The sequence below is a fragment of the Mytilus galloprovincialis genome, chromosome 2, assembly GCF_965363235.1.
Source record: "Mytilus galloprovincialis chromosome 2, xbMytGall1.hap1.1, whole genome shotgun sequence".
Classification (NCBI taxonomy): domain Eukaryota; kingdom Metazoa; phylum Mollusca; class Bivalvia; order Mytilida; family Mytilidae; genus Mytilus; species Mytilus galloprovincialis.
The window spans coordinates 55,692,324-55,705,178 of record NC_134839.1 but is presented as its reverse complement, the minus strand read 5'-3'; the positions used below and the strand labels follow the sequence as shown (position 1 = coordinate 55,705,178).

The 12,855-nt window shown below is 32.2% G+C and overlaps 1 protein-coding gene across 4 annotated transcripts in view; it reads left to right on the top strand.

Moving 5' to 3' along the window:
• The window catches only part of LOC143063890 (ATP-dependent RNA helicase A-like), a 41,481-nt gene extending 29,346 nt beyond the window's left edge, over positions 1-12,135 (top strand). For all 4 annotated transcript variants that reach the window (XM_076236323.1, XM_076236322.1, XM_076236324.1 and 1 more), the window contains 4 exons: positions 932-1,099; positions 4,511-4,626; positions 5,186-5,386; positions 11,185-12,135. In XM_076236323.1, the coding sequence (XP_076092438.1) occupies positions 932-1,099; positions 4,511-4,626; positions 5,186-5,386; positions 11,185-11,503 (804 nt within the window). In that variant the 3' untranslated portion in view covers positions 11,504-12,135. The remainder of the gene's footprint in view (positions 1-931; positions 1,100-4,510; positions 4,627-5,185; positions 5,387-11,184) is intronic.
• Positions 12,136-12,855: the final 720 nt, after the last annotated feature.

The window sequence follows — 12,855 nt, the reverse complement described above, 5'->3', positions numbered from 1 at the left end:
AGAGCTTAACATTTCAATCTTATTGAAGAATTCAGGTTGAAAACATTATTCAAGCTTCACTATAGGGAATTGGTCAATAGTGTTGTGAATGCACGATACATAGTAAAAACGGTATTCCTTTTGGCTCATTCAATACATGAGTTCCTGCCACTTAAATACATTTTGCCTTTATATATAATGAACTGACACCATTACATTTTTCTTTGGGGAGGGGGGGGGGTCAATGTCTCCTACTTCTACCTACCAGTAACCTAAGCAGAAACCAAGCGTAAAATGCTCTAGGCCCTTGTATATACAAGGCAGGCATCAGATATACTTTCTTGACAGTTAATTCATTTAACTAACGACAGTCGACACAAACACTTGTGACCAGTCCTTCTCCTTCTCTATTTGAAGAGACCATGGACCTTCTCAAGGTTCTATGACTCCTGCTTCTAACATATCCTTGTCATTGGTGTGGCGATCTTTTTCCTTGTGACTTCCCACATACATAATGCAAGCTGGTTGTTAAATAGTAAAGTTTGAGCCAGTACAAAACAAAAAATAAAAAACAAAATTTATACATGATCATAGTGATGAATTAAATAAATCTTACACAAATCAAAATTCTTTTGTTTTATATGAAAACAATTTTTCTAGCAGTCCAGCAGTCAATATTGTTATAAGTTGAATTTTATTGATTTTTGAAGGAGTTTATGTACATTAGTCTACAACATGGCAGCAAAGGAAAACAGCTCAAGTTCAAATTATGTCAATGGAAAACTATCTATAGTTTCTTCCACTTAACCCCATCAATATTTATATTTATCACATAGCAATCGTAAAATGTAAATGAATATATATTAGGACCAACCAGATATTGTTGATTGCTACTCAGGTATCTATAAGTTATATACTGTAATATTTTGTCATAAACATTATCTTTTTACAGGTTATATCTCTACTCTGTCTTGGTTTATATCCAAATGTATGCTACCATAAGGAAAAGAGAAAGGTGTTGACAACTGAGAGTAGAGCTGCCTTAGTTCACAAGTCATCTGTTAACTGCAGTAACCAGGAGATCAAGTTTCCATCTCCATTTTTTATATTTGGTGAAAAGGTAATGACAGTTTGAAGTATAAGCTGTATATGAAAGCAGAAATAGTTGTCATTGTGGCAACTCAGTTTGATCATTTAACAGGCTATTATTTGAACTGGGAATTATTTTTAATTATGAAATTTACCTAATTTCTTGTGCTGGAAATTTTTAATAAATTCCATGTTTATTCTGTATTATAATGTTCTGTGCTGTGCACAACACTTTCTATTACAAAGAAGATAGCACATTTTCAATAGACTGTACTGTGCCGCTCACAACACTATCTATACAAAATTCACTGTGTGGAAAGTGTTATCAAAACATTTTAATGCAGAATACACATGGAACTTTTCAAAAATTTTAAACACAAGAAATTATGCAAATTCCATAATTAAAAATAATTCAAAGTTCAAATAATAGGCTGTTATTTGTTTGAATCATATATAATCAGAACTGTGACTGTATCTGATTGTCTTTGGACTTTCAAGGTTAACTGAGACTTAGAAGATTATGATAAAACAAAAACTGTGATTCAATATAGGTCTGTTTGATAAGCCTTTAATTTATTCATTTTGGTTAAGTACCAGATATTAAAAATGGGATGGTACAATACATTTTATTGTATATTTCTGACCATTTATGTAAGAGGTTCAAACTTAGAAAACAAAACAGTTTAAACGTATTTATTCATCATCAATACAAATATATAATCATACAAAATACACAATAATAACAGGATTCGGAAACAAGCTATATATAGCTTATATTAATCCGTTTCCTTAGAATACCAACTCCAGTTAACTATAAGTAACTATATATCTGAAAAAGAAAGGAGAAAAAAAACTTAATTTTAAAATAATGAAATTAAATACAACAAAAGAAGAAAAAAAAAGTTAAAAAAAAGAAAAAAGAAAACTACACTGAAATAATATACACATGTCCACGTCCACTTGTATTTTTGTCCATCTGATGAGTTAAGCCTTTTTCAACTGATTTTTATAGTTCATTCTTATGTTGTATTGCTATACCACTGTCCCAGGTTAGGGGGAGGGTTGGGATCTTGCTAACATGTTTAACCCCGCCACATTATTTATGTATGTGCCTGTCCCAAGTCAGGAGCCTGTAATTCAGTGGTTGTCGTTTGTTTATGTGTTACATATTTGTTTTTCTTTCATTTTTTTACATAAATAAAGCTGTTAGTTTTCTCGTTGAATTGTTTTACATTGTCTTATCGGGGCCTTTTATAGCTTACTATGCGGTATGGGCTTTGCTCATTGTTGGAGTCCGTACGGTGACCTATAGTTGTTAATTTCTGTGTCATTTTGGTCTTTTTGTGGATAGTTGTCTCATTGGCAATCATACCACATCTTCTTTTTTATATTAGATGAAATGCAACTTAGTGAAAATAGTGAATAACAATTTATTTTGTAAATCTCTTGCACTGTAGTAAGAATTTTTGTACTTTTCCAAAAAATATCTTTAATGGAGAACATCTATATGTCATTTCAAACTTAAAGGGATAGTAGCTTATGACAAAATTATTAACAAGTTTTAAAGCTGCTAAAATCAAAGATATTTACTAAAAATAAGCAATAAGATGGCTAGAATGTTTTCATTAACTACAGAAGTGTTATTAATTGATAATTTATATCGTGTTGCGTGCCTATTCATCTCATTAATTATGCACGGGTTTACTTCCCGAACTTTGCTGACACAGCAAGTGAGATAACCAAGATATAAATAGATATGAACATGTGCTTTTTGTTTTCTTACGTATTTGATAATTGCTTTATATTAAACGTACATATTTGACGCCATTTATCAAATTATGTAAATAAAAAATATAACAAAAACCAGCATATTATTCCAACCCTAGATTCTCCAATAATAGCGATATTATACACTTGTTATCACATTTGTATGAACAAACAATGCTTAATATGTTTACAAATGTGTTGAATCGGGGCCTTCATGAAGTCTACACTTGAAGAATAATATTAAATTGTAGGTAGTTGATTTCTAATTAGGGCCCCGCCAAAGGCGGGTCCCCTACAGTGATCAGTCTGTCTGTCCGTCCGTCCGTCCGTCCGTAACACTTTGTGTCCGCTCCATATCTAGAGAACCATTATGATTTCATACTTTATACTTTACATGTTTATTTACCACCACCAGAGGGCGTGTCATGATGTATGTACAACTTCCTAGGTCAAAGGTCAAGGTAAAAAAACTTTGGTTTCAGTTGACAACCCTGTGTCCTGTGGTGAAGATCGTGTCCACTCTATATCTTGAGAACCGTTATGATTTCAAAGTTTATACTTGACATGTATATGAACCAACACCAGAGGGTGTGTCTAATTTATGAACGACTGCCTAGGGCAAAGTTCAAGGTCAAAAACTTTGGTTTCAGTTGACAACCCCATGTCCTATGGTAAAGATTGTGTCCGCTCTATATCTTGAGAACCGTTATCATTTCAAAGTTTATACTTGACATGTATATAAACCAACACCAAAGGGTGTGTCATAATTTATGTGCAACTTCCTAGGTCAAAGGTCAAGGTCAAAAACTTTGGTTTCAGTTGACAACCCCATGTCCTATGGTAAAGATCGTGTCCGCTCTATATCTTGAGAACCGTTATCATTTCAAAGTTTATACTTGACATGATTATAAACCAACACCAAAGGGTGTGTCATAATTTATTTACAACTTCCTAGGTCAAAGGTCAAGGTCAAAAACTTTGATTTCAGTTGACAAACCCATGTCCTATGGTAAAGATACAATTTTTTAATGCACATTATTCACAGCGGGGCCCACAGAGATGGCTCCCATCTCAATGATATCTAGTTTCTTCTAAGGTGGGAGATCACTGCCCGTAAATTTATCAACATATTTTGAACAATAATGAACACGTTGCGATTTATTTTTATGTGATCTGGAATATTTCAGAAATGTAAACATTACGCAAACTGTCAGCTTCTTCCGTTTTTTATTTTCAATTTACAATAACTTGTCATAACTTGTCTGAACCTCGGTTATTGTCTACAGACAAAAAATAAATTCAGGTATTAAACGTTAAAAAGCTTCTAAATGCTAAATGGAAAGTAACCAGTAATGGTTCAATCATACTTATTAAACTTTTTGTACAAAATTTGGCATATGGATTATAATTCAATTTTGGATGTAACCTGTCTTCTGATTGGCTGAAGTTGTTTTGTTTATCAGCTCATAGACATAATTTTGTCATGTGACGTCATCAATGTTTTTTCATGGTTTACTCCGGTTTAAAATGGAATTTGAAATTAAATTATAAGAAATGATTGAATATTTCTTCTGTCTATTCGAAATAACATAACATTTTTGATGTTATTTCTTTAAAGGCCGAAAAAATATTACAGTCATTCCTTAATTATACTTAATATTTTTCTGAATTTTAGATACGGACAAGAGCAGTTTCTTGCAAGCAGATGACAATGGTTACACCTCTTCAGCTTCTGATATTTGGCTCAAGACATGTGGCAGTTCACAATGATGGCATTGTTCTGGACAACTGGTAAATTGGGCAATAACTAAATAATATAGTACAAGAAAAATTGTTCAAGGAAAGACAACTGTGGTGCATTCCAATATTTTCTATGTATCTGTAAAATATAATCCTCATTTACCTCAAGTTTTCATTATTGTGTACATATTCCATTTATTTATATTACCTTTGCCATCAGGGACCTTGTCATAGATTTGTGTAGTTTAAGCTTGATATTTAATCTCCATCCAAGAATTTATTTTGACGGCAGATATCATACAGTCACTGTTAAATTTATTCACAACTGTTTAGGCTTCAGGTAATTTAGATCTTCTAATGATTGACAATGTATGCTGATCTCTTGATTTCTTTTAATTTTTATGTGTTTAGGTTCATGTGTCATTAATGTACAGCATGCATCGTTTATTCAAAGTTTTAGTATGTTAACCTTTAGTTAGAGTTTATTTTGTGTAATATGGTTGTTGTATGATTGGAGATAATCCAAACATTTTCATTTAATATTTCTTTGAATGATGTGGTTACTGTAATTTCATTTGACAGTTAATTTTTAATTTGAATATTTTTGCAGGATTAATTTAAAAATGGACTATGATCATGCTGCTAAGATAGTAGGTTTAAGACCTGCTTTGGAAGCCATGGTTGTTAGAGCTACAACAGATCCAGAGGTTGTTAGTAGTCCAGGACACCAGGAGGAGCCACTGATGGCTGCCTTCAGAACTCTAGCAAAGGTCAATGCTGGGAGGTTTGGTATTGCACAGGATGAAAAAACGTAAGTTTAGATATAGATGCTGTTGTTAAAATTTCACAAAGAAGTCTTATATTAACATTAACTTTATACTGTTCAATTTTATTTTTAGATGGAGACAAAAACAGCTAGCACATTTTTACATCTATTTTTTTTGCCCATTCTGAATATCAAAAATTGATTTGTAATTTGTATTATTTTTTGGAATTTGTGCAGCTTCTGTTTCATTAAAATTTACATTATGGTTTCATTAATATTTACATTAGTGAATTGACTTGTTTTAAAAAATGCCAATGAAGATAAATATTAAAATTGAAATTGTCTTTCTGTGTCTATAATGGTATTTGAACCAATAATAGACAAATGGTGATATCTCCAATTCAAAATATTGCCTTTCAATGCTAAAATTAAGCTCCCTCTGAAATCTGTATGCAATCTTTTACCTTCAGTACTATCGGGCATGTTGAACCAAATCTTGTGATAACTCAATATACATAAGAAGGAAAGTCATGATACACTTCCTTTTGATTTTGACAATTTTCAGAGTTATCAGTTTTTGATTTATTGGACTAGTCAATTTTTCATATATCTCAACATAACTCAGTATGATTGTGACTTGGATGGATAGTTTTCTCATTGGCACTCATACCACATCTTCTAATTTCTTTTTAACAAATTCTTCAAAATGTATTGTATAGTTTTGTTTATTAGATCATGTAGATAGTATGTATTAAATCTTCATACAAAATCCACTCTAACTGATTGTTAGATGGTTGTATCATGTGATCCATCTATCATTTAACCACATCCTGTTAGAAGCATGCACATTATTTATACTTTGAGGAAAATTTTCTTTTATTTTCATCAGAATTACAAAAATATTGCTTTTATTTTTCCATCTTTGAATAGTTTTCCTGTCAAGACTGCTGATCAACAGAAAGTTGGTTGTGATTATGTTCAAAAGCAGAATACAACAGATAGTGTGCTAACAAATTCCAATGCTAATGAAACTAGCCATAGAACTAGTGTGTATCAAAAACCAGAATTCATACCAGTAACTAATGCTCATAAGGATTTAGGTACTGAAGATTACAAATATGTAGGAGAGGAAAAACACATTGTGACCACTACAAATCAAAAAAGCAAAACAGATGTATTTACTGTAGGAACTATCAAGAGAGAACTTCAGGAAACAACATCAAACTTATGTCAGACACAAGAGAAAACATCAGCTTTTCAAACTTTGCCATCATTCCATCATTGCAAGATGGATATTGTTGGATATTTCCCAGAAGATCGAGTAGGAATAATAAGCAGTAGCCTGGAAAAAAGACCCAAAATTAATGTGCAAATAGGCAGCAACGCTTACCCAAGGGTGAAACTAGAGGATAATAGTGATACGTTAATGTCAGTGAATAAAGTATCACAATACCTGGGTGTTGAAAGTTGTTTGTCCTCTACTTTTTCAGACAAACTAAATTTAGGTGAATCAATGCTAGAGGGTATCAAAAATAAAGAATTTATCAAGGATATATCTGTTAGTGACAATGAAAGAGAAGAACATTCAGTTTTCTGGTTTTCGTCACAAGAAGAGACAGAAATTGGTAAGAAGGAATTTATCAGTGGGAAAGAAATTTTTTTAAATGGTTCTGACATGACATTAAGCTGTAGTAATTCTGATATTGATCAAAAGACATTGAAAACTAAGATAGACAGTAAAAAGCTCATGAGGAACACAAATACTCACAAATCCAAAAGAATCACTGTCAATTCTGGCACAAGAATGTGTTTAAGGAGCTCAACAAAAATTGTTTCCACAAAAACTACAGTTAAGTGGGAAAAATGTAAAAAGCCAAAGAGGGATACATTAACAGAGAAATCAGAAATGAAAGAGGGGGATGAAAAACTGAAAAAGTCTAAAAGGGATAGATCACCAGAGAAATCACAAAAGAAAGACAGTGATGAAAGACTGAAAAGAAAATGGAGAATACCAAAGATAGTATTTGATCCTAAAATCTATGAGGTAAACATTGAGGAAATTGATTCTGTAATGATAGCGAAAAAGTTTAAAGTCCAAAAAGATAGACTTCAAAATAAGTTTGTAGATGATTACAGGAAAACTGAACCGAAAGCCATCCTCAGAAAGGAGTCAAAATCTTCCACAAATAATGTTTCTTGTCAAAGAAAGGAGTACTTAAAATCTACAAGCAGTTATAAACAGACAGAAAGTAGTAAAGATACTGATGATATCCCATATAATGAAGAGAAAGATTATGTCTCTAGTAGGATAAGCATGTCTGAATGTCAGAAGAAAAAATTGAATATTTACAATAGCCAGGTCACTAATTGTTTTAGAGAAGAAGTAAGCGATGGCCATAACAATGTCATACCTGTCTTTATACCTCAGCTTCATAGTTTTAGGAGGAATTCCACATCCAGGAGTGCGTCCAAGCTTAGTCATGGTAAAGTGAACAAAGGAAAGGAGATGGAGAATTCATCCCAACAAGTCAACATGTCAATAACAAACTTTGAAGATATGAAATACTTGAATGATTCTGATGGATCAATGGTAAATGAATCAAACAGCAAACAGGCTGTGGTAAAGGAAAATACAGAGATTCATAAAGAGCAAGTGGTGATTAAAAAGGAACCACAAGATACTAATGATATTCCTTTTGCACTACTGGATTTCCAGATGAATCATTCAAAAATTGAAGAAAGAAGAAAGAGAGACAGTGCTAATTTAAATGCTAATGATAATATCAAAATCTGGACAGCAATTGATGATTTGGGAGGTGGTGTTCAGGTGAAAGTAGAGACTGGAAATACAATAAGAAATAATGAGAGTAAAGAGAAACAATTGAAAGCCTTTGAGGAAACAGATAGAAACTATGACAGCAATGAAACAAAATCTGTTCATCCAGAAATGGGAATCAATCCTTTGAAAAATTGGCATACTTCAGAAATGGGAATCAGTCATGTTACAAATTGGCAAGATGCAGAAATGGGATGCAGACCTGCAATAGATTGGCAGGATACAGAAATGGGAGTCAGACCTGTAACTAATTGGCAGGATAAAGACATAAGAATAAAACCTGTGACAAATTGGCAGGATACAGAAATGGGAGTCAATCTGGTAACAAATTGGCAGGATACAGAAATGGGAGTCAATCTGGTAACAAATTGGCAGGATACAGAAATGGGAGTCAATCCGGTAACAAATTGGCATAATGCAGAAATAGGAATAAAACCTGTGACAAATTGGCAGGATACAGAAATGGGAATCAAACCTGTGACAAATTGGCAGGATACAGAAATGGGAATTAATCCTATAACAAATTGGCAGGATACAGAAATTGGATTCAAACCTATGACAAATTGGCATAAGACTGAACTAGGAAAAAGACCTGTGACAAATTGGCATGATACAGAAATTGGAGTCAGACCTGTGAGAAATTGGCAGGATACAGAAATGGGAATCAAACCTATGACAAATTGGCAGGATACAGAAATGGGAATAAATCCTATGACAAATTGGCAGGATACAGAAATGGGAATAAATTCTATGACGAATTGGCATAAGGCACAACTAGAAAAAAAAACTGTGACAGATTGGCATAATACAGAAATTGGAAACAATCCTGTGACAATTTGGCATAACGCAAAAATAGGAAACAAACCTGTGACAAATTGGCAAAATACAGAAATAGGATTCAAACCTGAAACAAATGGGCAAAATACTGAAAGAGGATTCAGACCTAGGACAAATTGGCAAAATACAGAAATAGGATTCAATGGTGTTAAAATGGAAACACAGGATGATATCAGAAGTGATAATACTGAAAGATACACTAGTTGTTACTTATATGAGGAGGAATTACTAAGAAATGATTCAGAACAGAATTATGGAAGGAATGACATTGAAGAAAGAGTGAAAGAAGAGGCAAATGGACATAATAAAAAGAGGGGATTCAATAATATGAAGATTGAAATGGAGGGGGAAATCAATAAAGTGCATAGAGGACAATATTGCAAGACTGGATTATTAGAAAATAAATCTGAACAAAATGAGGAGCAGTGTCTGTAAGCTGGAAATTTGTTTTGTAGTCGAACTGTTTTTGTTTTGTTACAGTGGAGCCTGTTTAAACCAAATGTATAAAGATCCATCACATCAGTATATTTGAAAAATATTGATTTGAATTTAGAAATTAATTTGATTATGCAATTTATGCAAATTATTTTAATTTCAAAGTCATATAATGATATTCATTAAAAGATTTGAAGCATTTATTAATGATTTTCAGATGAAAACAAATTACATTTTATAGTCAGACAATTTGGTTTAAACAGGATTTATGGTTTTGGATCCTTTTTTAAATCCTTCCCTACATTTAAAGTTATAGTAGTTTGTAGAAATGGTTTGTTGTTCAATAATTATTTCATGTTCAAATGTTTTAAAATAAATTAGTGTTGAATAAACCTATAAAACCTGTTTAACCATCTCATGTTAATTTGTTTAGTATAGTCTCTTGTATATTACCTCCTAAAAAGCGAGTTCATTTATTTATTCGTGTACTAATTCTTTCATTGATTTAAGAAAAATCTTATTTTCACGGAAAATGAATTTTTTGGTTCTGTCTTATTCTGCGGACAAGCCTATAGAACATTTATACTTGATCAAAATTGTAATTTTTTTTTTTTGTGATTTACATATACCTACAATACCTTCCAAAATAAGTACTCCACAAACAGCAATTAATCCACAATATCATTTTTTTTTTTATTGTTAATCTTTTTTATTTCTATTTCTAACAAAACAATTATTTCATTTTAAGAGTATTTATGAAACATATTATGATAGTCTTTATATTTAATTTTATTTTGTCAAACTTGATGAAATAAAATTAAAACACATTTTTTACATTCATAGATTTAGTGTTGATGGCTAATCTCTGTTTTAAAAATCAATTCACCAGTTTTCTCTAACTTGAGGCAATTTAAATGATGATATATATTGCATATTCACTTTTGTATTGTTGATGACCATATGTTGGCTGCTTGAAGTTTTTTTTTTTTTGCCAAGTTGGGGTGTTGTCTTCTCGCTTTATACCCAACATCTCTTTTGATTTATATCTATATTCAAAGGACAAGGTTCACTTATGGCACAGATGGCCTAAAATATCAACCTTGTCATAAAACATGAAAATGGTTACAATTTGGTTCGTAATGGGTCTATATCAAAAGTCTTAATGCTAAATAAGTCAGTTCTTTTCATAAAAGTACATAATACTCTCCAAAGTAGGCCCATTTTAGACATTTTGTCGACATATGATGATTTTGTGCAATTTTCAAACCTAAAAGCTTTAGAAACACCTTGGACGCGACCTACGATCCAAAATGTGGGGTAACCAAAAGATTCCAATTTTGATATAGAATTCATTGATATCAAAACCTTTTGGATCATGGATGGCAGCCAATGTTAATTATGCCAAAAATTATTAAAATTATGGAAAATTTTACCGAAATTGACCTTAAATTACAAAAAATGTTTATTTAAGGGATCATAGCTTCATAAATGTTAAAGAAAGGTGCCAAAAAATATAGTTTTGTTTTAACAGTACTATGATTACTATCTCAAGTATTTCTATGTGAAGTTTGTAATTTCATGGTCTGATTTAAAAAACATAAAAAATTTAGGGCCAATTTTAACCCTTCCTGAACCTTCTCCTTTGATACTGAGCTGTTTGAAATACTGAAAATTCAAAAATTTTGGTATGCATTTAATATTGTGTTCTATTTTTAAATGTAACCCTATTTTTCAGAGCTAAAGGATTTGGTGGACCACAGAAAAGAGGAAGATTTGGAGGAGGTGGGTTTGGCGGCGGCGGTGGTGGACGAGGATTTGGTGGTAGGGGAGGTTTTGGAGGATCAAGAGGAAACTTTGGAGGTGGTGGGTATGGAGGACGTGGATTCAGTGGGGGAGGAAGAGGAAATTTTGGTGGAGGAGGGTTTGGAAGAGGTGGAGGAGGAGGAGGATTCAGTAGAGGTGGTCAATCAAGTGGATTTGGAAGAGGGCGTGGAGGTTATGGACAATCGGGTGGATTTGGTGGGGGGAACTTTAGAGGACAAGGGGGATATTGATTCTAATATGTGAAATGTTTTCTGTACATTATCAACAGTCCTTGTTTAAGACATTTTTAAGACAAGTATGATAAGTTTCCTGTTAAATGTTTATGATTTTTAAAATATTATTTTTGCTATTTTACCATAGCCAGTGTTCTGTCTTCTACTAATCGTTACATTTCATTTTTTAAATTGTTTTGTTACATGTACAATTTCATTAAAATAATGATTGTTTAAATCTCGGAGTACATTCACCTGTAACTAAAGTCCAAATCATGGTATAAATAGACATATTTTATTTTAAATACATTTAGGTATGTTGATGTGTAACCATAAAGTAGATAGATGTATGCTTTCATTCAGTTATGAAAATCGTTTTATCATTGCATTATAAATTCAAAACTATCAAGTTCATATTATTTTAACATTGTTTGATGAAAACTTATTTTCACTCTCTTTGCAATTTGTAGTTTATAAGAAATAGAAGTTGTACAAAAGTACAAGTTTTTAAGTTTAAAACAAAAGTCTTGCATCATTACAGCTATAGGATCTAGAAATTACCATAATCATGTGTTTTTGTGTTAGAATGCCATTTTATTGAAAATATTGATGAATATTTATGTGTCTAAATAAAAAAAATATACAGTTGTTTTCAGAGTCATATCTCATTTATTAAAGACTTTAAAAGATGTCACTCTATTTTTGAGTGATTTTCAGTGTATCATTATATTCATTTCATGGAAAAGGTGGATCTGGAAATTAATATGTCACAGTTTTTGTCTTGCTTGACGGAGCCAAAAAGTGAGACATAGTTATGCTGTTTCTGGCTGTGATAGCGGTGTCCAACAATGTATTTGTTTGTAATTAGGTATAGTTTGTGGGGAACCATAAGTGGTAGGTCAATCATATATGGTATGTAGTTGCATTAGAATTTGCAATCTCATTTCCATAGAGATTGTTTGGGTCTGCCCCGTAGACAGGGTCTATTGACTTTGACAAGTTTGCTTAGTTAACATGTATTAGTTTGTGATTAGGTCAGTTCAAGGGGAACCATTAGTGGTAGGCCCAAGTTAATTGGTATTCAGTTGTTTGAGCTTTAGCACATCTCATTTCCATGCAGAATATTTGGCCTTGTCCCTCAGTCATGGTCTAGAGATTTTGAAACTTTTGCTTAGTTAACATGTATTAGTTTGTTATGTATAGATCACTGCAGCTGCTTATTTTGAAAAGGGTTTTAAACTTTCTATGTAAATAACATTGATTTGTAGACGTGCAATTTAGCCTTGGCATCCTGATTTCATCCTATAAAAGTTAACCACCGGATACAGTAGAATAATAAATGTTTACAAAGAGGAGTACCTGAATATGTG